Below are 24,942 nucleotides of genomic sequence, written 5' to 3' on the forward strand. Positions count from 1 at the left end.
AGAAAACCTCACTTTCCGGGTCCCCTCTGGTTCCAGCTGCTGGGGTTCTAGTGGCAGACTAATGAATTGGTTTTCCCTGTAACTTGGAGAAAGGACAGGTTTTATCTGTCCCAAGAGGAGACCATGTGTGCAGGGACAAGGGGGAGGGGTCTGAAACTGCATGATCGCCAGTGTCCCCTCAAGTGCTAGAATTCTTCCCCAGGCACATATGTCAGACATAAAAACATGACAGGAGGAGGCTTTACATCACTCTCACATCGGGATAGAGGGAAACAGTAAGAGGTGCCATCTCCGTGGGACCAGCAGTCCATCCAGAGTGTAGGTCTCTCCAAAGAAATAAGCTTGGAAGGAAATACTTGCTTACATCGTTAAATATGACTGTAGAGGAACCTTGTGTATGACACTGTCTCTTGTATATGGTATCGGAGAATTCTGGACTCCTGACTAGGTTCGCAGGGAAAATACAATTCTTGCTGCTCGCCGGCACCCTTGCCCGCCTTCCCCCTCTGCTCCGTATTTACCTGGTTGTGGACAGTGTTCAGCTGGTTGTTGAAGGTCATGGTCAGGTTGGTGGATGTGCTGGGGGCCACATGTGTAATGAAAGGGGTTTTGCTCTGGTTCACCGTGTCATACATATTCACCCGACGCTTGCAAATCTCCATGTTCTGGAAACATGATTTGACGCTGTTCATGCGACAGGCAGAGGCGTGGGGGAAAGAGAAGAGGATACATGGGATAAAGGGGAGAAAATGGAGAGAAAAAGGAGAGAACAGTTAATGTAATAAACAAGACAACCAGGGAAACTTAACTTTAGGTCTAAACTTCCTGGATTTCTCACGCAAAGTCTGCATTTCCAAGAGTTAAGGTTATGCAGATGAATTTCCCCTGCTGTCTTCCTCCCCCTTTCCCCATCCAGGATGGGTGGAGGTTCTCCATCGCACAACGGACTTGACTTGACGGGACTTGTCGGCCCTCGCTGTCTCTTCCTCAGATCCCTGATCTGCTGAGCCAACCTCACTGTTCCTTCCAGGCTTTCAGGGTGGTTTCTCGGATGGGGGAACAGGAAACAGTAGCTTCTGACCAGCCTCGATCTTACCGAAGACAACTCCTTGTGCTTCTGGGGCACCGGCGCCATCTAGGGGATGGCCAAGGAATCAGCCAACCCACTACCATGTCCCTGTTGCCACTCTTGGTCCATCCGCACTGGAATTGCACGTGATACTAGTAATAATAATAGTGGTTCCCATCTATTGAGAACCGTGGCAGGTGTGTTTGCAGGCACCCTTTCACTCAGTCCTACAACAACCACAAGAGGGAGAGAGGATTGTTGCCCCTATTTTACGAGTAAGGATGACGTTTGAGAGAGGATAGAGAGGTCATCAGCCAGTTGAAGAGTTAATTACTAGCAGTTTCCTCACGTGTGCATATACATCCTCTTTTGCCTCCTGATTCATCCTCCCTTTTGCTTTTCTCATTCTTGCCCAGTTACATGAAATAAAATTTCTCTCCCTCTTTTTCTTCCTTCATTGCACTTGTGAATCAAAATTAGGATTTCCTAGTTAGGAAAGTAAAGTATAAAAATGTTGCTGCCACTGGCCTCAAGGAAAAGAAAACCACAGTGGCCTCAACCACTGAGTTCTTGAAAATCCACCACAGAGTGTCCTTTGGGATTTGTACATTGTTTCTCATTCACTTGTCTTCTCATTAAACTGACTTTTCCTAAATGCTAATAATATTCAGGATAGTGAAACAGCATTTAAACTTCAATTCTCACTACTTACTTTAATTATAAATAATATAATAAGTGAATATAAATAAAATATTAATTTTCTGCTACTTAGGATTATAAATGTAGAGGTACCTGGGTGACTCAGTTGGTTGAGCATCTGCCTTTGGCTCAGGGCCTGATCCCAGGGTCCTGGGATCGAGTCCTACATCGGGCTCTCTGCTCAGTGGGGAATTTGCTTCTCCCTCTGTCCCTCCCCCTGCTTGTGTGTGCTCTTTCTCTTGCAAATAAAAATCTTTATTTTTTTTTGATTTTTTTAAATTTATGATAGTCACAGAGAAAGAGAGAGAGGCAGAGACACAGGCAGAGGGAGAAGCAGGCTCCATGCACTGGAAGCCCAATGTGGGATTCGATCCCGGGTCTCCAGGATCGCGCCCTGGGCCAAAGGCAGGCGCCAAACCGCTGCGCCACTCGGGGATCCCAAATAAAAATCTTTAAATTAAGAAATTAAAGGATTACAAATGTATACTATGGGTAATCTATATTTTGGGCCAAGCAGGTGCTTGTGGGCTATCCCTAAACATCCTTTCCATGAAAGATGTTCCGAACTCAGACATGCTCAGAGAAGCCTTTCTTTCTGAGTTAATGACTACTTAGAATGGCCACACAATGCACACAAAATAAACACTTACTGACTGTGACCCTGGAGAGAAAGGAAAACCTATTCTATGGTAACTAAGAGCTAAAAATACTACTAATAATGCTGGTAATGCCAACATGTTTTGAGCATCTACCAAGTACCAAGCAAACTGCTAAGTGCTTTCACATGGAAGCTGAAAGAATAAAATGATGGATTTTGTATTCTTATTGGAATGTATTTAAAGCATTATATGGTTTTGTGACAATTCAACCCAAAGCTTTTAGACTCAGAATTTTCTAATTGAAATGGTCTGAGTTTTGAGTTTCAGGAAGACAGGCAAGCAACCTGCACTTTGGGTTAATTCTGTGAGAATGGTTTTTAAGGAATCTGTGCTCTAGAACCCTGGTATGGAGAAATGGGTGGGGTCTCTTTCACCTTGGTAATCTAGATGTTGGGGCAGCTCTGACCCAGCCCCAAGGATCTTCAGCAGTGTGGGCTGGAGGTTTCTCCTTGCCCTGTAATTCTCACAGTCTTCCCAGCCAGTTCTAGGGACCCTTATAGGTTAGGCCTACTCTCAGGTAAGCCTAGGTGTGCTCAGAGACCTGTCTTTCCTTCTGGGGCCCATTTTCTGAATTCTAAATTGTTAATGATCCTCCTGGATCTACACCAAATTCTGAATTTGAAACTGATGCCCATGGTCTCCACGCTTGGTCTTCACCAAGGACAGTGAAGCATTCTATTGCTGCTTCCTTAACAGAACCCAGATGTGACAGGGCTCTGAGGTCATTCAACTACACCCCTGACTTTATGTGGGTGACTGTCTCATCGACTATGCAGATGGCTAACGGGAGCCCTCTACAGAGCACCACTCCATCTCCTACCATGCCGTTTCACAAATGTCTCACTTGGCCCCTGAATATAAAAGGACCGGTCTCACGGGAATCCTATTCAGTAAATCACCAAGTGTACCTTCCTTCTGTTGTGCAGACTGACTCCTTGATTTACCCATGCCACCCCAGAAACAGGACATATCCTGTAAAGAGGGCTTGCCAGGGAGGGGTCTGAGTTCCTTCTTTGTACTGCAGATCAGTTGTTTCAAACATGGTTTTAATTTAAAGATGCACCGTGTGGTTGCTGCAATATGATCTCACTTACTCAGCATCAACTGATAAGGACCAGCATTGAAATCAGAGGAGGTAATGAGGGCACCACCCACTCATTTCTTGCAGCTTCGGATAAGGTCAAGTCCAGCCTTGAGACTCGGCTCCATCGGAGTTTGGCTATGGCAGGCCCGGCCAGGACGTGCAAACATCTCTTATCCTCAGCCCCTTCATGCATCCCTGTGTTCTCCTAACCCTAACTAAAACCTGGCGCTCCCTTGAGCACACAGCACCTACCTGCAGACATCCAGGGAGGGGGCTACTTATTCTTTAACATCCTAGGTCCCTGGGGGTGGAGAGGCTAAGGTGAGATCCCTTGTTACCCTCTGTTACAGGCTGGACTGTGCCCCCAAATTCACACCTTGAAGTTCTCAGGCCCCAGGACTTCAGAATGTGACTGCATCAGGAGAGGGGATCTTGAAAGGGGTAAAATGAGGCCAGCAGGGTGGGCCCTAATCCAATTCCCTAGGAGGAGGAGGAAATTAGGACACAGATGCAAACAGAAGGACCCTGTGAGGCTGTAGGGAGGGGATGGCCATTCACAGGCCAAGCAGAGCAGCCTGAGAAAAAACCAGTGCCACCAAACACCTTGATCTTGGTGTTTGGTCTTGGTCTTCTAGAACGGTGAGAAAATAAACTGCTGTTTAAGCCCGTCAGCCCCTCCGTGTGCTTTGTTACCACAGCCCCTGCAAACCAACGCTCCTCCCGTTCTGGCACCACTGCTCCCTGTCAGTCACTGAAGCCTGGGGCACCTCGGTCCTCCACCTCGGTCCTCTGCGGTGCCCCATGCCCTGCTCGGTGGTGGAGGCTTCAGAGGTCAGGTGCTCTGGCCTCTCGGCTACTTCTCATCCCAGTGGCCTGCTGTCGATTCCAGCCACCCATTCCCGGGCAACCGCAACCACTCCACTTCCCCACACTGCAGATTCAAGCACCCATCTCCCGGCCACGCTTTGGCCCCTCTGGATCTTTTGGCTGTCGCTAAAACCACCAATCTTTGAGGTGATCAGACCGTTCAGCCCGTCTGGCCCCTTCATCTTTGCTTCCTCTCCCTGTCACAGCTAAGCCTCCCACAGCCATCATTTAGATTACAGCACTCTAGTGCCAACGTCCTAAGTCTGTCAGTTTGTCTCCTCCTCTTAGCAGCCTGGCAAAGTTCCCACCTGGATGACCCCAGTTAACTGTCTGTCGTCTCCAGGCCCTCACCTGCGGGGTCCGGTTACCCTCTACACTATTCACGTCCAACCTTCATGCTCCGCTGCCCCATATTGCTCTGTTGGGCTTGCTCTTCCATTTCCTGTCCTGACTACCCAGGCTTTCCTACACTCCTTCAGCCCCCCAGCCACCTTGCTCTCAACAAAAGACAGGAGCTGCCTAAAGAACACCCTCGACCCCCCTTGTCCAGCCCTTCTGGCGACAATGGCCTTGCAATCCTGGCCCCTCCCGACGTCTCAGGGAACTTCTGTGCCCTTCTCTGCAATCCTTCACTCGCCGCAGACACTCCCTGCCAGCACCTTGACCTGTTCCAGTCTCTTTGTATCAGAAGAACCCCCCCTGGGCCCCTCTAGGCCCTCCCAGTTCTCTCTCCACCCACCCTGAGCCCAGCAACTTGCTGGCCCAGCTTTCAGGCCGCCCACAACTTTGACATTGCCCACCTCGACGGGCACGTGGTCTCCAAGCTCCTCTGACTTGATGATGAAGCACAGGTAGGTCTTTGTTAAATGTATCCCGTTTAGAAGTCCTCTGTGACTTCCACTGCTCTTAGGATAAACACCCAAACCATGAACAGGGCGCCCTGTCCATTTCCTCTTTCCCTGGGACCCCAGCCCCTCTGCTGCTCATGTTTGGGGGTCCCCACCTGGCAGTGGCCTTCTTGCCTTTGCCGGCCTTTCCACTGGTTACCTATTGCTCATTTTCTGGCAGTCATTCGTTAGGGGCTGGCTGCCCTGCCGTGATTGCAGCCTACTTTCCCTGGGAAAACTCTGCTTCTCTGCAGATCACCTGTTAGGTGCCTTTCTCTCACCTACAGGCTGGAAACTCCAATGGGCAGGGGCCCCGTCTGCTCTGCCCCACAAGGTACCCACATGTGGCACAGCTCGCAGTCCGCTGGCTGGCTGGCTGAATGCACAAACCCAAATCCAAACTAGAGTGAGTCCACTCCAGAATGGTTCTGGGAGTGACCTCTGGCACTGGAAGGGCTTTGCCTCATCGACGCTGCTGTCTATGGACGGCACTCCTTTCATGCTCAGGTCCCAGGGGCTGGTTCAGCCCGCCTCGCGCTCTCCTAGGCTCCAGCATTCCCTCCTTTTTGGTGTAAAGCACAGTGCAGCCCAGGGCCACTCAAGCTGACTGCCACCTGTTTTTACAAATAATGTTTTATTGAAATGCAGTCCCACTCACTGGTTTCGTATGGTCTACGGCTTTTTTCAGCTCTAACGGCAGAGCTGAGTGGTTGTGACAGAGACTGCTGTATGGCCACAAAGCCTAAGATATTTACTATCTGATATTTTAAAGAAGTTTGCTGACTCTGGTAAAAAGCACTGAGCAAGACACCTACTGTGTACTGTGGGGAAAATCGAGGAGGTGTGTCATGGTGACAAAGGGGTGGTTCAGGGTTTCGATGGGAGTGATTCTCTTATCAGCATCTATGGTCAGCATCTTCTTTAACAGGTCGATGAACTCCCGCCGGTCTGCCTTCTCCACCAACATGTCACTCCCTTCTAGATCTGTTGTCATGTTCACCTGGAGGGAAATCCGGACAGGTTACCAAAACCCCTGCTGTGCCCCCCTCCCCGGACTTCCTTTATCTCTGCCCAGGACTCTGTCCCTATCTCTCAGTTGCCCCTTCCCCATCCCCAGCAGGCTGTGAGTGCCCTGCTGCAGCCACTGCTGTGGGCTGTCACTGCCTACAGCCTGTGGCTGCTCCCTCCCCAGGAAAGGCAGAGGGAGGCCATGCGTGGGGAAGGCAGCGGGCCACTGATGACGCTCGCAAATACAGAGAAGTAACAGGATGTGCACTGCTCCTGCTTCGATCAGCTAAGTTGAAATGTACCTCACATCACACCTCATTGAAAATAACCACAGGATGGAAAGACTTCTTCACCCTGGTTGCATAACAATGTGAATGGACTTGATAGCTGCTGAATTAGATACTTAAGAATGGTTAAAATGGTCAGTTTTATGCTATGCGTATGTTGCCACAATCAAAAAACAGTAACTACACCCAAGTAGTAAAAACTGAAATGCCAAGAGGGTTATTTATTTAAACTGCAGAGGCCTATGTGGCCTCTTTGTACATGCACAGTGTATGTGTCCTCTGGCTGTGCCCTGAGTAAGGGCCAGAATTAATTTAGGCCCCGTGTCACTGGGCTTACCTCTGGCCAAGACAAGCTGAGTACCTGAACACAGGATATTTCTTCCAAGAGCAAGCCTATGACAGCTTTTGAAAGACTTGTTTTGTGGTGCTTTCTATTATTTTCCCAGGCATGCTCTGGAAAGCAATTTCAGTTTTCTCAGACAATCTAAGCTTCTAATCAACTGACAAGTATCCTTTACTCAGAATCATGACTTGGTTACACTCGCCTCAGTAAGAAGTGTGCTGAGTCGATAGCTTTACTTTGCATCGCTTTTAAGAGAAACTCTCTTTGGGTTGCCCTGATTTTAGACTAGTCTTTACACTAAAAATAGCTAAAGTTCTAGAATGTTCTCTGGGCACAAAGGTGAAAGCCTGTGGTCCCTCCAGTGAGCTGAGAGAGACTGACTGAAGTGGGTTGAACAGTGTGGCAGCAAAAGATACGTTTAAGTGCTAATCCTTGGTACCTGTGAATGTGACCTTATTTGGAAACAGGGCCTTTGCAGATGTCAATCAAGTGGAAATGAGGCCATACTGGAGCAACCAATGACTGGTATCTTTACAAGAGAAAGAGGAGAGATTTGGTGCCCAGATAGGATGAAACTCAGGGATAAAGGCCACATGAAGAAGGATAAAGAGGTCAGGGAGGGTGATGTAGCTACATGTCGGGGAACACCCATGATGGCAGGGGCCAGCAGACACTGGGGCTGGGGCTGGGCCTGTTTCTCTCTAGAGCCTTCAGAGGGAGTATGGCCCAGGGTACTTGAATGTCGAACTTCTAGCTTCTTGCACTGTGAGAGAATAGATGCTGTCTTAAGCCACCCAGTTTGTAGTGTTTGTTACAGCAGCCAGAGGGAATTAATACACTGAGTCACGGACATGAGACTCAAATGTGCTAATGAGTTTGAATTCTTATGAAAACATCACTAAGATTGGCCAGTACCTTTTTTTTTTTTTTTTAAACAAATGGGAACCAATAAACTGAAGCTATTTTGAAAGAGCTGGTGTAAAGTTTTGAAAATGTTCCACCAACCCAATAGTATTCTTACTAAGAGTGCATAGCATTGTTCAAGGTCAAGGTCAAGCACCACAGTTGAGTAATGTGAATTTCTACCCGCCATCTTATGTTATGCGGGAAGTCTTGCTGTGCTTGGTTTGTAAAGGGCTAACATTGCATACTCACCCATGGGGCTTACCTGGGCCATGTCATCTAAACAGTTGAATATGTACTTTCTTGCTTCTTTCGACTTAATCCCCGTCTCTGCTTCATGGTCATCTGGTGTCTGGTCAAAAGAGGCAAAAGCTGATTGATTGATCATGTGAATCATTTCCTTGTCACTGTGACTAAAACCCTGGAGCTTTTGCTTCTCATGAAGGGTCCTTTCCCCCCACCTTTCAGAGGACACTTTGATTCCTTTTAAAGTGACCTGCTCCCTAATTACTTTCTTTGTTCATCCTCCACACTAACTCATCTCTCTTCTTTCCTTCCCACAAACACCTGTCAGAGGCCCACTCTCAATCAGATCCAGAGAGTTCCCACAAGATAGGCCACATCCTGATAAGCCTTCATTCTCCCTGAGTTTAAGCAGAGGCCTTTTCTGCATGGTTTTATAAATTTAAATTTTATTTTATTTCTCAAACTCTCATGCAGATGGCTCTCACTGCATGCCAGGCACTATTCTAAAGCACATGAGCTCATTCACTATACTTCACAACCATTCTAGGTTGGATGATGACCAATGCATATCCTAGAGGGAGAAAGAGGAATGGCAAGCTTAAGGAGTTTGTCAAGGCTGCATGACCAGGGAGCAGCAGCTGGCCCCAGTGTCTGCCTGGGGCCGAGGCATGTACATTTGGTGGTCTTGGTCTAGGAAGCTGCTATCTCCAATTACTACAAGGTTTCTAGACGCATCCACGGATCATAGGTAATTAATCCTCAAAATCTCACTCAAGGATGGCATACCTGGAGTCACTAGTCTCCAGGCTCTGCTATCCCAGGAAGAGCTGGACAAGTAGGCATAAACTAAGTAAACATAAACCACCTATGTCATAAAAATGAACCCTGTCCCTGCCTGGTCTCACCCTCTTCCACCCAGAACTCTTTTTTTTACTGGGCCTGACCTAGAGCTGCTCACTCTCATAGTTGCCAAATGCCAGCCCTCTCATCAATAGCCTTGGAGTGCTTGCTTAGCTCTCAAATCTCTTTTCTAGATCTGCAACTACTGGCCACACTTTATCTTTAAATCATATCTGTGGTTTATGTAAAAAACAAAGCAAAACAAAACAAAAACAAAAAAAATCCCAACAAACAAACCCCACCCACTCTCTGGCAAAAAAAGAAACACCTAAAATGAACACAAACAAACTTTAGACTTGCATTATTTTCTCCTTCCCAGGAAAATACATAGATTTTAATTATTAGGCACAGATCAAAGTGAAAGCAAAATATGTTTCCGTTAAAGTAAAACCACCCAAGAATTTACGGTGTGCAGTGGTGCGCTATACCACCTGTCGGCTGGGACAAACAGATCCCTCCCTAGAGCCATGTGGTTGGGGCTGTTTTCTTTGCTTGGAAGACCCTCTTCATCCTTTAGGGTCCAGCTCAAATGTTCCTCCCTGACCCTCTGCCACAGGCAATATTCAAGGCCCCACATTCTGTCCTACCAGGAATGCGGGGACTTGTGACAGCAGGGGGTAGGTGGGAATGGGTGGGTTGGGGGGAGAACTTGGGCTCACCACATGTGTCCAGGCTCAGTTTGGGTTAGGAGCTCCTTAAAGGGGGGTGGTGGTGGTTCATTTCTCTCTCCAGCACAAACCCAAGAAGTCATCATGGTTTTTACTGTGATTAAATCCCAGGAGTTTAGCCACCAGAACTTGGGATTTGAGCTTTATGGGCAGCAGGCCAAACAAAGTGGGGCTTTTGAACATTCAAATTCATCCATCCCATGTATCAAAACGATCACCCCCTCTCCGATGCTGGCTGAATCAATGTGAAATCCAGGATCGACGTGCTGATGGCAATAGCTCCCCATTAATCAGACGGTGCCCTTCCTCCCTAAGTGTCGGGTGTTGGTGAGGAATGCAGGGGATGTTCTTCCTACCTTCAGCCTCCACAAGGGATACGGTGAGTCTGTGTCACGGTTGAAAAACCTAGTTGTCTTTGTCCCTGCGCTTAATAAATATTCAGCTGGCAAACCCTGTGTTTGTGAAATATACCGAATCTGCAAGAAAAGATGAGAATGAGGTCAGGGTGTTTCCTGTCACTGTACATATGGTGTACTAACGGCTCTAGCGCCTTTTAGAAAAATGACAATTTTATAGGGAAAGATAGAAGTAAGAGAAGAAAAAGGGGAAAGAAAGGAAAAAGAAAAGCACTGTTACAAGAAGCAAGGTTTGAGAGACAAGGAAACACCTATTACCCCATCCACGTGTCATGTTATAAAGGAAGTGCTTCTTGTGAACGCCTGAGCTACCTGGACCCACCTGATCGTACTCGGAAGCTCCTGGATAGAGCGGCCAGCCCAGGAACAGCTCAGCAATGACACAGCCCAGGGACCACATATCAATTGCCTCGCAAAATGGTAAACCAAGGATGATCTCAGGAGCCCTGAAAAGGAAGAATGGGAGAAATCATTAGCAATTTGGAAGGGAGGACAGCTACTTCTATATGAACTCTACATAAAATCCTGTCTTTCAAATCCAGGGTGCCATTACTGTTTCCCTCTAGAGGACCTATGGTTCTTGCACTGTGTGGGAGTGATTCCCCCCGGTCTTGGGCCTGGTGCTCCCCATCAGCAGGGAGTATGGTCAGACGGCAGGCTGAGATAAAGGGTGGATCTAGAACAGGGAGTCACATCCATCAACTTCATTACCATTACACTCCAACCAGATGAGCTAATAACCACTTTAGAGAGACCCAGGAGTTATCTTTTGTAACTGAAAACCCAGAAAACCCATCTTTAGAGAGTGCCTGGTTTTTACAAAGGAATTCTGAAATGCAGACGTTCTACTTTCAGTAATACAGAAGACAAGTTGCTTCTACCCAGAACAAGGGGATCAATCCAAAACCCATTAAGCCAATGATCCGTCCTCTAAGGAGTCTGAATCACACTTTTATAAGGAAACGCTATTTTTTTTTTTTATCATCAGCTTCTAAAAAGTTGGGCTCCTAAAAAGTCCTCTAATATTGTTATTATAGAACCCTGTTCATGAATCCAGTCTGGATACCAGTCAGAACTCCATTCTAAACCCATTTCCAACTGCAGGACTACGTCCCTTCAAATGATAGGCAGGGTTATATGCCGGAACTTCGGAAGGAAACCACCTAAATTCAAAGAGAAATTTTCACATGTAGTTAGTAATGAAAACCAAGGAGACCACAGAGTGCATTTTCTTTTCTGAGAATGTGTCATGATTAAGGAGGGGTACATTTTGGAGAAAACCAGGTTCAAAGTATGAGGTATGAACACAGCTTTAAAAACTGTGGCTCAAGGCGCTCTGCTGATAATGAAATGCATTAGCCCAGCTTCTGTTTTCTCTGTAAATTTCCCACTTGATTAAGCAATGCCAGAGGACGCCACTCTCCTCCCCTTTCCGGAGCCTGGAGTGGGAGCAGTGGGAGCTGGGCAACTGCACCGTCTGGGTTATCTTCACCCAGCTAGCACGGGAGGAGGGAGCAAGAGTGTGGTCAAAACATCTCCACTTGTTGCGGAGCTTCGAGTTGGATTCTCCCCACTTAAAAAGCATCTCCCCACTTTGCTCTTTTAAATTTGCTCTCATGGCTAATCTTTTTTCCTCCAGGTAAGAGCATTGAAAAACAAACAAACAAACAAACAAACAAAACCCAACATGTTTTGTAACAAAGTCTTGATTTTTCAGAAGTAAAAGGGAGTCTCCTCATTTCTTAGAGCTGGAGATTCCTCCGCACTGCTGCCAGGTGCTTCTAGAGTGCCACAGTCCTCAGTCTGCACTCACTACATTCTTTTGCCAGAGTCCAAGGCTGGGTGGGTCTTCCCAGGCGTGGTAGGAGGGAGTTAATGTGTGTGTGTGTGTGTGTGTGTGTGTGTGTGTTGGGGGGGCAAGCTGCCATTGGCCCTACTTAAATGGTCTTCCCTGTCCCCTCCCTGCTGGCATCTTCAGCTGCCAGGGTTGTGCCTGGCATTTCAGCCTCTCGTAGGTTTTGCTGACATGGGACGCTGCTCTTGCCCTCTGGCGCTGGTGCACTGGGGATGCCAGAGGTTCTTTTAGGATCTGTCCCTGCTGGACTGTCCTGTGCCATGGGGCCTTCAATCCCACAGTGGCCTGGGTCACTGTGTCTAGGGTTGCCACCACACACCAGGGCTTTCCAGAGTCACCCAGAAGTCCCCTGCCAGTCATCTGCGTTGCAATGAGGGATGCCGTAAACTGATGAGATTACTGCAGGTTGCCTCTAGCAATGGGGTCAGAGCCTGTCTGTTTTTCTGTCCTCTCTGTTCCAGAGCGTCTCATGGGCAGACTCAGGTCTGTCCTCGGGGGATGAGCTCCTGTCCTGGTTCCTGTGAAGCTCCCCCCAGCAGGCTGCGGCTGCAGGATCCAGCATCTCCGCCCCTGTCTCCATACTCCTGCGACCTGGGCTTTTGCCCCTCATAGCTTCCAGGTTGGGTCTTAGGAACATGCAGGGCTCATCTCATGGGATCATCTCTGGACTTGACCATGGGGCTGACCTTCCTAAAGGTCGTGTGGAGTCTGGAAACCCACTCCCAGATTCTGTTCCCTGAGGACACACAAGACAGGTGCAGAGGGCACTTCAGTGACATTCTCTGGCAAGAAACACCAGATGTGGGTTTCGTCAACTGATGTTACGCACATAGGGCCTGTGAAGGCTGCTCTCGGTCCGTTTTCTATTAGAAATGAAGCGGCAGCCGTTCATGGCACCAGGATATACACAGCAGAATATTTTTCTAGGTGTGGCCACAATGAAGAATGCTCAAGAATCAGGCTAGATGGTCGGGGGACCAAAGAACAGGAGGCACAGTCCTGTCCCCGAGGGGTCCCAGTGCTGGGACGGCAGCAAGGAAGGCTGGACGCTACAGGGGTGTGCAACACAAACACGCAGACACAGAAACAGCTCATTCAAGCACAGACAGGCTCTGGATTTTCTCATTTAAAAACAAAACAGAAGACCAGAACAAAGCAAAGCGAACACAAAACCAAACCCTTCCTCCATCTCTTTGCGTCCCCGCGGCTGTTGCCTTGTTTCTCTGCACCCCCCAATCTCCAGGGCTGTCTCCTGCAGTTCCTCCGCTTGGCCCCCCATCTTCTCGCCCTCCTCCCACCCTCTGCCCCACTCAAGGGCAGTGCCTCTCCAGACCAGCACGGCCACGTGGTCACGTCACAGCCACTGGTCAACTTCTCAGCTCTGTGACCCAAGAGCCACACATCTTGACCACGGGCGACCCTCCGATCCTGTCCCCACTCTGAGACACAAGGCTGAGCTTTTCATGACACCACATGCTCCCGCATCTGTTCCGCCTCTCCGATTCTTCTGCTGGCCTGTCCTCCTCCAGCCAACTGCTCTCTGATGGCAAAGCCCAGGACCCCTTGCCTCCTCTCTTTGTGCCCTTGTTCTAGGTAACTGTTATGGGGTGAAGGGTGTCAAATGCCAGAACAGACATGCTGAAGTCCTAATCCCTGATACCTGAGAGTGTGACGCTGTTTGGGGATGGGGTTACTGCAGATGTAATCGGTGAAGATTATGTCACGCTGGAGTAGGGTGAGCCCTGAAGCCAACAGGACAGGTGTCCTTACAAGAGGGAAATGGGGACACAGACGCAGCAGCGGGAGGACGGCCACGTGGGGACGGAGGCAGAGGGGGCAGTGATGCTGCCACCAGCCAAGGAGCGCTCGGGGCCACGGAAGCTGGAAGAGGCATGGAAGGATCCTCCCCGAATGGCTCCAGAAGGAGTGTGTCCCTGCTCACACCTCGATGTTAGACTAGTCACCAGGCCCGTGGGAGAGTCAATAGCTACTGTTCTGAGTCCTGCGATCTGCGGGGTGGTTCCCACCACCCTAGGAAGCCGACAGCAATCGTGTCTGCTGCCACAGGTCTAGACTCCATTCAGATTTCCAAACGGCCCTCTCCACGTCTGCCTCGCCTCGGCTCCAGGTTTACGTGCTGATGGCCCAGCACCTCTGTGGGAATGACCCACGGTCGCCTCAAACTTGTATGTTTACAAGGGGCCTCTTCTCGTCAGCCTCCCCTTCCCAGTGCGCTCCTCCCTCCGTCCAGCTCGTGTCACTGAACCGACTCATGGCCCCGATGGCCCGCTGCTTGTGCTGGAACCCGGGACACTTTCTGGTTCCCTTCTGTCCCTTCATCCCCACCACCCGTCCATCCATGGGGCCGCCCCCGAGTATCTCGCAGACTGGTCCTTGATTCCCCAACTCTGGTGCCACCACACTGGCCCTGACCAACCCCCCCCCGCCCCCCGTCTCACCCGGAGCCCCTCTCGGGTCTTCCCTTCCTCCTGGCCGCTCTCTGCACGGCTGCCAGCACGGCCGGGCCACCTCTCTCTCCCTTTGCTCTCAGGCCTGCAGAGGCTCCCCGCTGCACTCAGAGTGAGACCTAATTCCTTCCATGGCCCCCGGGGCCACTGCGATCGGGACCTTGCCCTGCTCTCCACTGTCATTTCAGTGACAACTTCTAGAAGACCCCAGCTCCTTCTGGACCTAGAGCCTCCATGCCATGTTGTGCTTCTGCCTTGAATGCTCCCTCCGCTGGTGCTCAGATGGCTGCCTCCCTCTCATCCTTCAAACCCCAGCTTAATTGTCACCGCCACAGACAGGCCTCCCTTGACACCAGTTAGTCTCTATCTCCAGTGCCATAAATGTCACTTTACAGCACTTCCCAATAACCTGCTTACTGTCTGTCTCCCCTGCTACGTCCACAGGGCAGCACAGTGCCTGGCATTTAGTAGCCATTCAATCAATCAGGATTTGGTGATTGAATAAACCTTTATTAAATATAAGAAAGTGCTAAAATATGTGAGTCAGGTGGAAAGTTCTAAGGTGGCCCAAAGCAAGGAGAGCAGAAGGGGTAAATCTTTGTGAGGGAATGGAAGCTTGGCCCAAGGGGCAGGATCCCACCCAAGGAAAGCAGGAAGCGTGGGAGCAGGGGGCCTGGAGAGGGCTCATGTGTGTGGGGTGCCGGCGGCAGGACTGGCCCCAGGGCCGGGGTTTGCAGGGGGCCCCAGGGTCCTGAAGGGGCTGTAAAGTCCTCCGAGCCCATCTCTTCTTAACTCTCTTGGAGCTGGCACCGCCCTCAGCAACCAGGGATCCCAGCAAACTTGTGCGTCTTCAACTCAGGCCTCTACTCTAACACCATACTGGTCTCTTGTCTTTGGTTCCAACCTTTTCCCAAACGACCCCCAAACTCTCCCTCTTTCTGAATTCTCCTGCACACGTGATACCCTGATCCCATCTCTGCAATTGCCTGTCCCGTCCTGGCCTCCTTTCCCCTCAAACACACGCTACCCACCTTCTCCTGTCCTGGCCACACCAGGGGATGAACTCATGAACACCAATAACCAGCCTGATCCCAATACAGATGAGCCAAGCAACTACTGTTCTAAACACATGTTTGCATACCTGCCCCCATTAAGCCTTCTGGGGACAGGGTCTCGTCTGTGTCTCACGTGCCCCATAAATGCCTGCTCGACACCCAGGCCATGAGCCCTCGGGTAAGGAATGTGCTTTCCTACCCAGCTCTAGTAATCCTCGGCGGACTGGAGACCCTTCTGCTGTGATCTCGCACCTGCCTTGTTCCCTGTTCTGCTGGTCCATAAGGCTCTGAGCCCAGACAAGTTTAAAGTCAAGCCTAAAATCTGTTTCTTTTTGTTCAGCACACCTGAGGCACGTCTGACAATTGCTCAGGCTCATTTACTCCTGACTGAAGTGAAAATCATTCTCACCAGTGGTTAGTCTGAGCAAGAAGCTGGCTCCAGCTCCACTCATTCACTCACTTACTCGAAGATCCAAACTGCCATTTCCTAAGTGTCTGCTATGTATCATGCACTGTGCTGAAGATGGAGAAATAAATAAACCGGACCCCATGGCTCCTCCAAGAGTTCACTGTCTAGCTGCAGGTGAGAGCATGCCAACGGCTAACATACAACGTGCCAAGTGCATGCCCAGTGCATGAAGGGGGGATGGCCAGGGGGTGGGGAGGCAAAGTAGGGAGGGCTTCTTGGGAGAAGTCTGAGCTGAGTCTTGGTAAGTGTGGACAGGCGGGGTGGGGGTGGGGGGCTCCAGGGCACAGGGCAGGTGAGTGCATGCCCCACCTCCACCCCGTCCCCATGTCACCGCTGTGTCTGCAGCACTGAGCACAGTGCCTGAGCGTGGTAGGTGCTCCCTACACGTTTGGAAGGAACCTTTCTGTTTCAACCCCACACCCTTAGTGGGCAGCAGTTTCCCCTGAAGCTGGCACCATCTCCTTGGCAACATGCCCTATGACAAGAGGCACACTACTTGGCCTTTCAAAATTTACATACTTAAAAACAACAAAAAAACCCCATTCTGGTGTCTTCCATGGGGGCTGTTTCTGTTTTCAGTTCCATAGCAGGTAAGACTGCTGGCTTGGGAACTGGGCTTTTCCCATTGGGCTCCAAATCACCCAGGTTCTGTTACTGACTCATCCTTCGTTTGCCACCCCACGGAATCATCTTACACAGTCTCCTCATTGCTATTTTGGGACATCAAAAATACTTTAAACATACACAAAGTGTCAGACAAAATTTGCACCTAAGAAAGAGGGAGATTGTTCCTTTCCAACATTCCCATGGCAAGACACAGAAAATTCTATTTTTCTATAGAAAGAGAATAAACAACTGTCATTTTCGACAAATCAATTATTGAAGCTTTGGTATTTCACTCCATTAGCTTTTCTAATAGCACAGCGAGCTGATAGGGTATTCCCAGATCACGTCCAGACCATGGGACCCGGTGAGGGAAGTGACCCCAACAGAGGTGTGGAGATCACACAAGTTGAGTGGGAAATGACCCCCACTTGCAAGTGGAAGTCCAGTGCCCGGGGTTCTAGCTGTGTGCCTCGACTTCCTGAAGCTGGTAGAAGGCTGAAATTAAACAAAGCACCAGAAGGGACATATCTAGCAGAGGGCCTGGCATAGAGCAGGCAATCAAGACATTAAATCACTTCTCTGTGATAAGTCTGTGTCCTAGCAATCGAATAAAGAGCATCCTTTTCCCTCATTTTAATTTTTTAAAAAGATTTTATTTATTTATTCATGAGATACACATACACAGAGAGAGAGAGGCAGAGACACAGGCAGAGGGAGAAGCAGGCCTCATGCAGGGAGCCCGACGTGGGACTCGATCCCGGGTCTCCAGGATCAGGTCCTGGGCCGAAGGCGGCACTAAACCGCTGAGCCACCCGGGATGCCCTTTTCCCTCATTTTTAAAGCTCACTTTTGGGATGCCGGGGTGGCTCAGAGGTTCTGCGTCTGCCTTTGGTGCAGGGCGTGATCCTGGAGTTGCAGGATCGAGACCTGCATCAGGCTCCCTGCATGGACCCTGCTTCTCCCTCTGCCTGTGTCTCTGCCTCTCTCTGTGTCTCTCATGAATAAATAAAATCTTAAAAAAAAAAAATAAAGCCCACTTTCTTCCTTATAAGTGAAATATTAGGAAAACTGTTTAAATATATTAAAGCACATATATTAAATATTCTCGTTTCATTTATTTCTATAAAAGGACAAAGATTAATACAAGCAACAGCCAAAAACCTACCACCTAGCTTTAGGAAGAAAACTGCCTATCCACAAGCTTCTTGCTTCCCCTTGGCATGGGGAGATGCTCTCCTAAGCCTTCATTCCCCTTCACGGTATAATCTCTCGCTCACCTGGCCTCTCTGGCCAACTGGATGACCAGAGTTGATGTCTCGATCATTTTCACGCTGCACCAGGAAAACAAGTGCAAGGTTCACGGCCACTCCCAACTTGGGCAATAAATCTGCAATGCTAATCAGAGAGCACAGAAAGAACTGTGCATTTCTGGAAAAATGTTACTCAATTTCTCAGAGTTTTTATTTCACCATCTATAAAGTGTGATTATTAATCTCTCTTTTTTTCCTCTCGTGTCTCTACAGCAGCGTATGAAGATAAATGATGGTCGGTAGAATTATAAAGCAGTTTGAACTCCTTGGAACCAAGACACTCTATTAGTCCATGGTATTTTATAATCACTGATATTATAAGGTGTACTTGAATTGAACTGCAGTGAAAAAGCCCATTCCCACAAATATATGTAGATTGAAAGTAACCTCAGTATGGCTGGGGCAGAAGCAATCAAAATGTAAAATTGTATTTCAGATGGGTTGTTCAATCTTATGTTTCCACTGCAAATATAAGGGGACTCGGAAATGCTGACATGAGCTCTGAGCTACTATTTTGTGCTGGTGACCCGAGGTGGCAGGCAAGGGGTCACATCAAAGCAACACAGGACCAGAGAAATAGCAGAAATCTGAGGACTGGAAGAAGGCTATTTTACAGAAATTGAATCACAAAGCTCGAGGGATCTGCACACAAGAGAGCCAACATGGTGAGTGCAGGGGAGCACGCGAGGGCAGCCAGATGGAGGGAGATTATATCCTCTGGTCACCAGTGGGTCGCTAGGAAAATGGGGAGCAGCACCCCTGAAAGATGCTTTCATACCAGTCCCCAGGGGACCCAGGAAAGTCCAGTGGAGAGCTAACTGGTGATCGAGGCCTGGCGAATCTAGGGCCAAGCTGGGATTTGATTTTGAGAAAGATACAGCTTCCTTGGTGAATAGGACATGTGAAAGATAGAGCTTTGTCTTTGACTGGGGTGCTGGTGGGTGAGAAAGACAAAGGGACTGAGGGAAGATGCTTCAGGGATGAGCCACAGGGTGAGGATGACCAGAAGCTCACCTGTTGAGTTAGCTTGTACTCAGCCAAGGTGATGAGGACTCTGTCCTTGTGGTGGCCCGACCAAACACAGGGGACCTTAAGATTTCTAGACACACTCCACAGAAGTAGTTCTGCCCTGTAATAAGCTGAGGACGGCACTGTGGTGGAGGGCTGCCGAGGGAGCAAGGTTCTCACTCTAAAAGGAGAGCTAGGAAAGACGCCCCAATCATGCCTGTGGGCACGTCCAGCTCAATGATACACATACGGCAAAATCACTACACAGATGTTCTAGAAGTTCGACCTCAGGCGAAACTGCTGATGTCCATAACACTGTGTTCTGATGGAGATCATTTCAAGACCCTCACCAGTGATTCTGTTCTGATTGAATGTCTCCAGCTATCATCAGTAGAAATGCTCAAGACACTAGAACGATTCATCACATCCATATGGAAGGCTGACTGTAATAACCACGGTTTGGTCTAGATGTTGTCATCATTCTCGTGCCACACTTGGACAATCTCCCAAAGGAAGCTGGCTTCTTTGATTCAACTGACCATTTCCAGTGTAATGTTGGAATCAGAGTGATGGTTTTTTGATCTGTACGGGCAATGAACATCTTGGCTTGGAATGAGATTTTTCTGATGTACACTAAATACATACATATACAGTTGACCCTTGAAAAAAATGGGGTCGGGGCACCAACTCCCGCTCCATCAAGCAGTTGAAAATCCACATATAACTGGACTCCCCCAAAACTTAACTACTAAGAGTCTATTGTTGACTGAAGCCTTATAACATAGAGTTGATAACATTTGTATGTTATGTGTATATACTGTATTTTTACAATAAAATAAGCTAGAGAAAAGAAAATGTTATTAAGAAAATTATAAGGAAGAAGCAAATATATTCACAGTACTGAATTGTATTTATTAAAAAACAAAACAAAGCGAAAACCAAAGCTTGCATATGAGAGGACCATGCAGTACAAACCCATGTTATTCAAGGGTCAACTATGTTCTCTACCCCATTCCACCTCCCACACTGATCCTTGTGTCCTGGTACTGCTTCATCCCTGCAAAGTGCAGCACCAAAATCTAACTTTCTTGCTTACATACTAGAAGAAAAGGTTGGATCTGGAACTTAATCCCCAAAGGCTTCTAATGATGTTGGAATAAATTCGAAACCAGTTCTCAGATGTCTGTAGTATATTCTGAAGGCAGCCTCTAAATTCCTTCTAAATTTCAATGAGAAATGTTCCTAGGAAGAAATCAGCTTGGACCCCACCATGGGTCATTTCAAAGATACTCACACTGCCTTGTAATTCTTTACCCTGCTGACAGGCATTGTGTCTCTTTTGCCCGTAACCCCCAGTCTGGTCTGTAGTGCCTTGACTGTGAAGCCAAGGGTCGCTGGACGAGGCCTGGTCTTGCATCCCACACCCTACAGGACTATAACATCATCAGGTTTTATGCTTTCCCTTTTTGCCAAAGTATATGGTCAGTAAATGTCTGTGTAAGTGCCCCTCAGCCAGGGAAAGAGAATCAGAGGTTTCTGCATGTATCTACATATAACGATCTTTTCACTCGTATACTGCTCTGGGTTCTTTTTTCAAGTCTTTTTTATTAAATTATTTTTTATTGTGTAAGATAAGACACATACAAAGGAGTGCACAAGGCAAAAACATATAGCTCACCGACTTATCAGACAGCAATGACTAGTGTCCCTACCAGCCAGGTGAAGTCACAGAGCACGGTCAACACTGCAAAGCCCCTGCGTATTCCCTCCCATGCGTCATCCCCTCTCCGCCTGCACTGGCCCCATGCTGCCCCTGCATCGGTGGGCAGCGTGGCCCCCAGGCCTCAGGATGCTGGTGCCCAAACAGCTATGGGGAGTTCCAGCTCAGGCTCCCAGGGCTCAGCACAAAGACCCAGAGCTGGGAAGATGACAGAGCTGACTCAGAGAGAAAGGAGACAAAGCCTCAGACGGTCTTTAGAGTTCCTTTTGTTGATTGTTTTTCTTCTGCTTTGTTGCTCGTCTGTTGACTAAAACTGAGGGCTGCACTGTGCATTTAGAGCTTCCCTGGGGAGCCTGCCCATACTCCAGTCCCGCTGCCACCTGCTGCCACCTTTCAGCATCCGGAAGCTGCTCCTCTTTTCTCTGCACTGGGAGGGAATTTGGAATTTCAACTTCTGTGGATCAATTGTAAATGCAGCACCTTCACTTAATTCAGAGAGGTGATACGTTACCCACCAGTGGAGTGAGAACGAGGATGTCAGGCCAGGGGGTAAAAGGCTGGCCTCGTTCACACTAATCAATCAATTCAAGGCTCTCCCTCTACCCCAGATAAAAGCATACAAAGAAGGTAATATTACTTACTTATGTGCAACTTTACTGATTTAAATGTCAGGAAAACATTTGGTTAATATTTAGCTTCAGCTGGCTCATAGTGAGTCCTCCAAGATGTTTATTGGATGAACAAATGAACCCACACGGGCCTGAAGAATCCTGATGCTTTCCTGCTAGGGGGTCTCTGGGCCTGGATGAGAGAGGCCCAGGGGTTCACAACTCTTAGCGAGTGAAATGCATGTAACAAGGACAAGGCTCATCCTTAGCACATTTCCTTTCCTTACCGCACCATGTGATCATGTGGTGCGTGGGGCTAAATCACAAGGCATTCTTTACAGCTAATGGCCGAGGAGAAGACACAGGGACTGAAGAGGGAGACCTGCTCCTTCTCTGAAAGGGAGATGTGTTCAGTGTCACCAACTGAGACACAGCAATTCAGAGAGCAGAAGCTGGAGACCTGAGATATGAGAGAGAATCCACTGCGTAAAGATGCCAAACACATCCTGGAGGGACAATTTCCACCATGCCAACAGGGATACTCCTATAACGTCAGAAGAGGCCTCCTTCCCGGTGCAGCACTTTGGGGAGAGGATTACCGAGAAAGAGGAGCTGACACCTGCTAACGCAGCTGGCCTAAGCCAGTTTTCATACAAGGGCAGGAGCCGTTCTGGCCTATGCAGCAGGTTCCAACCCAGGGAGTACAGGACGTGTCCTGTCCGCAAGCACGCAGGTGTGAGCGGGGCCAGAGGGGCCAGGTGGAGGAGGCAGGCCTTGCTCCCAGGGGAAGCGCCTTGCCAGGAGACCAAACCCACAGAGGAGGACAGAGGTGAAGCTTTCACCTAATTCTAGGGCAGGAAACACCAGTGGACTTAACCACAGCCTGTTAGGACCTGCCACTGTCGGGACAAGGGAGGGAGCTCCCATGGAGGCTGGCTGGTTGTTCCAGCAGGATTTTTGCCAAAAAGAAATGGGCATAAATTTTAGGTCTCCAGCCAAGGGCAAAAACCTTCCAACACTCAACTTTTCCTAAGGGAGCTGAAACAAAACCAACCAAACAAAGCTCAAGTTTGCTTTCTGGTGTTTGGGTCACCGAGGAAAAAAACACAAAGCTGGCTCGCTCCAGCTCACACTAGGGGGTGCTGAAGCGCAGCAGACACATGCTCTGAAAGGCAGGGGAACCTTCAACCCCAGGGGCCCTGGAGGGATGGAACCCACTCCACCCCCTACCCCCCGGGGTGGGCCCTGGACCTCACAGAAATGCACAGCCAGCTGTAGAGTGGAGTACAGAAGATGTTCCTGTCGGTGGAAGGGGAGTGAGCATCCCCCCAGACCAAGACAGCACTGCCCTATCTTCCCATAAACTGCTCTTCTCACCCTAACAATAGGGCCTCTTTGTAATCCCCGGAGCCGGGACTCTCCTACATGCCTGGGAAATGGAGCACCCTTCAATCAAAGAGATTAAAACGTTCATTTTGCTCTCTTGCGCACCAAACACTACTCCAGCCAAATGGGCTAACCAGCGCCTGGAATTGGGGAGATGCCGAGGGAGCAAGTGGAACTCAGGGCGCAGAGTGAAAAGAAAGGAAGGAGGGAGGGAGGGAGGGGCTAAGGTAGAACCATCCAGATGCTTCAGAGGGGTCAGGATGGGGCCCCCCCGCACCCCGGTGCTCCCACTTTGCCTCTTTGGAAAGCACCTGTTCTGGCTACCCTCTCGGAAGCCTTCCAGGCTCTCGGCTGGAATGTGCCTCCTCCAGGAGCCGTCCTGCTCTGTCTTCCCACGGCACACCCCGGTGCCGGTTCAGTTCAGCTCTTCCACCCCGAGCTTGCACGACTGCTGGGATTTTTTAAAACCAGCTTCTCAATGTGACTGGAAGCATCCTGAAGCAGTGGATGTGTTATTGATCTCTGTGGGCCTCTCAGCACCCAGCAGAGTCCTGGCTGTCTTGCTTTACACTCAGGAGCTGGAAGATGTTGTGGCTTCGTGCTTTTACCCCCTACTGCCAAGCACGAGGTGAGAACAAAGTAAATGCTCAATATGCGATGCTTGCTGACCTGGACTGATTATCTGAGGCAGAAATGAAAACAGGGATGCTTACTCTTTGCCTGTTCGTTCATGTACGTATGGGCTTTAAGGTAGGAGAAGGGGTAGGGAGCAAGCAGCTTTTTTGAGGTCTTCTCTGACAACTGGGATTTCCGTGGGGGAAACCTGAACAGAAACCGATAAAGCTCTATTGGTTTTTAACGGGAGAAGCCTGGCATAGGAAGTTTTGGATCTTTAAAATACATACAAGCGGAGGAGTGGTGGGTGAAAAGGAGAAACTATCTATCTGGAGACGAAGAAAGAAATAGCCAGAGAAAATGGGAAGAACGGGGGTAGCTAGGGAGATTTTTTTTTAATATTCAACTAAAAAAGCCCACGGGCAATTAAGTGGATGCTTGAAAAGAATGGCAGTGATGACGGGTGTGAAGAGTGCAGTTTCTTTTTTGCTGAAGAACAGAAGTTCTGAACTATCACTTACAGTCACCGAGTGAGTGCCTGCTTGTCATGCTCGCCTCTGTGGAGCGTCAGCTCTGTAAGTAGGTCTAGGTGTGTATGCATTTAGGCCTGCCCTGGATTCCCCCATGAGATCAGAAGTTCCTTGAGGAGAAAGAACCTATATTTGCCTCCTTAGGCGGGTGGTGCCTCTGCACACAGCAGGTGTGCAATCAGTATTAACCAACTAAACGGACCTAACCAAATTCTGTCCCCAGTTTGAAAGGCTCTGACACAGAACTGTCTAGTTCCTTTTCATTTGGCCTCAAAAGATTTGTTTTTTCAAGAAACAAAACAACCGCAAATACCCCAAACATTCAAGTCTAGAATTCAAGTGCAAGGCTAAGTGAAACTCTTCTGCTGCCTCTTTAACGATGCTTATTTGTGTGAAAATCAGACAGAAATTGTCCTTCTTTCTCTCTTCTGGGGTTCTCTGACTTCACAGAGGCTGACAGAGTTCAGCTGAACCTAGAGCCCAAAGTTACGGGACATCACCGGGACTCAGAGTGCAGACCAGGAAATCGATGGTGGTAGAGGGAAGGGAGGAGGGCACAACGCCGAGGGTTTCAGGCTGCAAAGAGGGAAAAAAGGACGCATGACACACATTCCCCAGGCCCGGTATTCCTTTTCTCCTAGGATTGCACTGATGGCTGAAATGCGAATGAGCATCATTCCTGCATGCTCGCTGACATCTGGTTAAAATGACGATTCTGCAAGTAGGAGCTTGCGGTCCGTTGCTGGCTCTGTCATCTTCCTACCAAACAGCCATGTGCTGCACACTTGCCAGTCCACCTGCACCATTAGCAAAGACCATTCTCAGGAGCGTCCTGCTTGGCCGGGGAGGGGTGGGGGCAGAGGGAGCGAAAGGATGCTGCAGGACGATTTTCCTTCCCTGTACACACTGTGTTCAATATGGACAAATATTTGTGTAGCCTCTGTGTTTACCGTTAATACTGGGACAAAGTAATTAGCAGCTAGACGATTCTTTGGGAAGCAGCAAAGCATGGGGGTGGGGGGAAGCAAAGCTCCAAACGGAAGAACAGAAATGCCAAAAGCTGGCATCTGAAGGTATTATTCAAAAACAATATGGGAAAAAGGCAGAACTGTATTTCCTCTGTTCTTCTAAGGGGAAGTTCAGAAAAAGGTCAGAAAGAGAACAATGCCGGCCATCTATCACGGCAGCCTCTAACCTAGAAAGGTTACTTAGCACGCTGCAGCCTCATTGCTCAATTCTGTAATTACTACCCCCCTTGCGCAGATCGCACACCACC

The 24,942-nt window shown here is 48.9% G+C and overlaps 1 protein-coding gene across 9 annotated transcripts in view; it reads right to left on the bottom strand.

The window, feature by feature from the left end:
- The window catches only part of HIPK2 (homeodomain interacting protein kinase 2), a 192,476-nt gene that overhangs the window by 55,206 nt on the left and 112,328 nt on the right, over positions 1–24,942 (bottom strand). For all 9 annotated transcript variants that reach the window (XR_005987280.1, XM_041751674.1, XM_041751678.1 and 6 more), the window contains 5 exons: positions 10,359–10,482; positions 9,977–10,096; positions 8,072–8,158; positions 6,081–6,265; positions 522–684 (listed from right to left, as the gene is read on the bottom strand). Coding sequence is in view for 8 of the 9 variants with exons in the window: in XM_041751674.1 (XP_041607608.1) it covers positions 522–684; positions 6,081–6,265; positions 8,072–8,158; positions 9,977–10,096; positions 10,359–10,482 (679 nt within the window). In the remaining variant the exon portion in view is untranslated. The remainder of the gene's footprint in view (positions 1–521; positions 685–6,080; positions 6,266–8,071; positions 8,159–9,976; positions 10,097–10,358; positions 10,483–24,942) is intronic.

The sequence above is a fragment of the Vulpes lagopus genome, chromosome 4, assembly GCF_018345385.1.
Source record: "Vulpes lagopus strain Blue_001 chromosome 4, ASM1834538v1, whole genome shotgun sequence".
Taxonomy (NCBI): Eukaryota; Metazoa; Chordata; class Mammalia; order Carnivora; family Canidae; genus Vulpes; species Vulpes lagopus.